The sequence below is a fragment of the Monopterus albus genome, unplaced genomic scaffold, assembly GCF_001952655.1.
Source record: "Monopterus albus unplaced genomic scaffold, M_albus_1.0 scaffold132.1, whole genome shotgun sequence".
In the NCBI taxonomy this organism is placed as follows: domain Eukaryota; kingdom Metazoa; phylum Chordata; class Actinopteri; order Synbranchiformes; family Synbranchidae; genus Monopterus; species Monopterus albus.
This window is the reverse complement of record NW_018128012.1, coordinates 113,304-115,901: the sequence shown is the minus strand read 5'-3', so window position 1 is coordinate 115,901 and position 2,598 is coordinate 113,304. Positions and strand designations below refer to the sequence as shown.

The 2,598-nt window shown below is 45.5% G+C and overlaps 1 protein-coding gene across 1 annotated transcript in view; it reads left to right on the top strand.

Moving 5' to 3' along the window:
- Positions 1-2,598, top strand: part of itih5 (inter-alpha-trypsin inhibitor heavy chain 5) — a 13,315-nt gene that overhangs the window by 10,113 nt on the left and 604 nt on the right. The window contains exons 11-15 of the mRNA XM_020613324.1: positions 8-107; positions 647-700; positions 1,709-1,825; positions 1,906-2,283; positions 2,528-2,595. Of these exons, the coding sequence (XP_020468980.1) occupies positions 8-107; positions 647-700; positions 1,709-1,825; positions 1,906-2,283; positions 2,528-2,595 (717 nt within the window). The remainder of the gene's footprint in view (positions 1-7; positions 108-646; positions 701-1,708; positions 1,826-1,905; positions 2,284-2,527; positions 2,596-2,598) is intronic.

The following is a 2,598-nucleotide window of genomic DNA, read 5'->3' as shown; positions in this document are numbered from 1 at the left end:
GGTTGTCTTAGCTGCCAATGAGTTGCCAGGTGACACAGAGGAAGGGAGGCCACAGAAACCTGACGGGAGGCCCAGCAGTCAGACTTCATCTCTGGGCAACACAGTCGGTGAGGCTGTCTCTCCTAGATTTGGTTGTACAGGGTGCCTGACAAGTCTGCTACCACAGGTGACATGAACACTCCACAGAAATATTTTGAGTTGAGCTGTAACTGTATCATCCTCTGCAAAGACACAAACTACACACTTGTCAGAGTCACATTTCAAGCCCTCAAGGGGTGATTTTTGGTGGAGTATTCCTTTAACAGAATGTGCAGACAGTATAATTATTCTCTCTCTTCTCACACCCTGTACTACACTAGTACAGTGGCCTAATAGTGTGGTCTAAAAGTGATCTAAAATAGGCATGAAACTGCCCTAAATCTGATCTGACACTGGAGAGAAAGTGTTCTAAAATTGGTGAGAAGCTGGTTAAAACTAGCTTGAAGCTTAACCACTGAAGAATTCTGAGGTAGGCTTTTTTTAATATAAGATTCGGCCACCATACTGACCACCAACAGTTAATGTTGGTGGGTCATCAGAGAAAATACTAAACACTGGTAGCTCTTTTGACTCATTACAGGAGATAAATATTCTCTTCTTTTTCTAGGTGAAGCTGAGAGGAGACCAGCCAAGAAAGCCATCACCATCACCAAAACATCAGGTGAGTCCACATGCAAACAGTGTGCATCCCTCTGCCTATTCCATCTGACAGCCTCCAAACCCTATGTACTGTACGATTACATGCAGTGGTTACATGGCTCCATAGTGAGGCTTGCAAGAGAGGAGGGGTAATGTACAATACTATATCTGCACTCTTTGTGGGCAGTCTGTTATTGTGATGTTCGTCAGACAGCCGGCAGCGGTCAGACAGCGAGGGGTTAAGGGAAGCCTCTGGTCATAACCTGGAAACACACACAGTGGGCAAACAGGACAGACTAAAGAGTTTACAAGTGGATGTTTGTGCATGTTACAGTAAAGAGGAGGACCCCATCAGAGGCAGTTAGTCAGGGCTAATAACCCTGTCATTACTGTTGCTCTATCATCTCATCTAAGCACTCCTCCAGTCATTTTAGCTGGTTCTCACAACCCTGAGGAGACTCCAGCTAAACTATCTCATAGGATATAAACTGAGCTTGCTAATAAACAGTGATAAATCTCCTTAGAAACACTGCCATAAAAAATATACCAATCAGCAACTGCCATTTTTTATTTCCCGTTTTATGCACATCTTCTCACGAAGTCCAAGATATCAGAGGTTAGAATCCAGAGGCACCATAAGACAGTTTATTATTACATGGTTGGAAAATGTACTTTATCATAAAGACAGCCATAGTCCCAACCCTCCTCTTCCTGGAGCTTTCTGTTTTTTAAAAGCTAAATATGCATTGACAGTAGTACTGGATAGTAGAGCTGTAACTAGGAAACTGAAATACCATGGTCATGTGTCCTAATTCTCCCAGCAGAAAATGGTTAAAAAAAAATTCACAGTTGATTTATTAATGCAACGTTTTCTCCTGACATGGCCAATTATGGATGAAAACCTTTAAAATATGTTGTTTTTTTTTTTTATTAAATTCAAATGAAGTTTCACTTTAAGCACCTGACTCACAGGCGTCCTTGCTATGTTCCTGTGTTTCCCTCCCCCTCTGCTTCCCTTTGACTACATCAGCGGATGGTGATCCTCACTTTGTGGTGGAGCTCCCCCTGAGTAAACTGACCGTGTGCTTTAACATTAACGGTGACCCTGGACACATCCTTCGCCTGGTCTCTGACCACAAGTACTCTGGTAAGACTCACAGTGCTATTTAACATCACTAACAGCCACTAGGGGCTCTACGCTCATGATGGCTCATTTCTGTTCTCCAGGTGTAACAGTGAACGGTAAGCTCATCGGTTCCCCAGCTCCACCAGGCAGCCACAAGCACCAGCGTACCTACTTCAGCACCATCACTATTGTGGTGGATCGACCCAGACGTGCCTACATCGAAGTGACCCCAAAGAAAGTCATCCTGGACGGACGGGACCGCATGGTTTTGCCCTGTCACTCCACTGTTGCGGTAGACAGTGGCGCACTGTCAGTGGCTATTGTGGGAAACTCTAACGTGACAGTGACAGTTGGAGATAACATCAGCTTTGTGATCTTGCTGCACCGGTACAAAAACCCAGCCCCCTACCAGACAGACCACCTGGGGTGCTGCATTGGGAACAGCAAGGGGCTGTCCCACAACTGCCACGGTCTGCTGGGTAAGTGTTTGAGCTTTAATGATATGCTAATTGAGGACTGGGTAAGACATCCAGATAAAGTGACTGAAGATGTGTATAAAAAGAGGTGGTCAGAACCCCACCTACTGACATGGTTCTAAGGAAACTGGTCACAATGGCTTTAGTCAGTGGGACACCAGCAGAAACTCAGCTGACAGGCCTTCAGAAGGCTCCTGTCAGTTGACTGCCGAGACTGAAATAACTTGAACCTTTGATATACTTTCAGGTCAGTTCCTGTACGAGGAAGTGGGGCTGGCAGAGCTTCCTGCACAGGGAGACACGAAGCCCTGTCCGGTC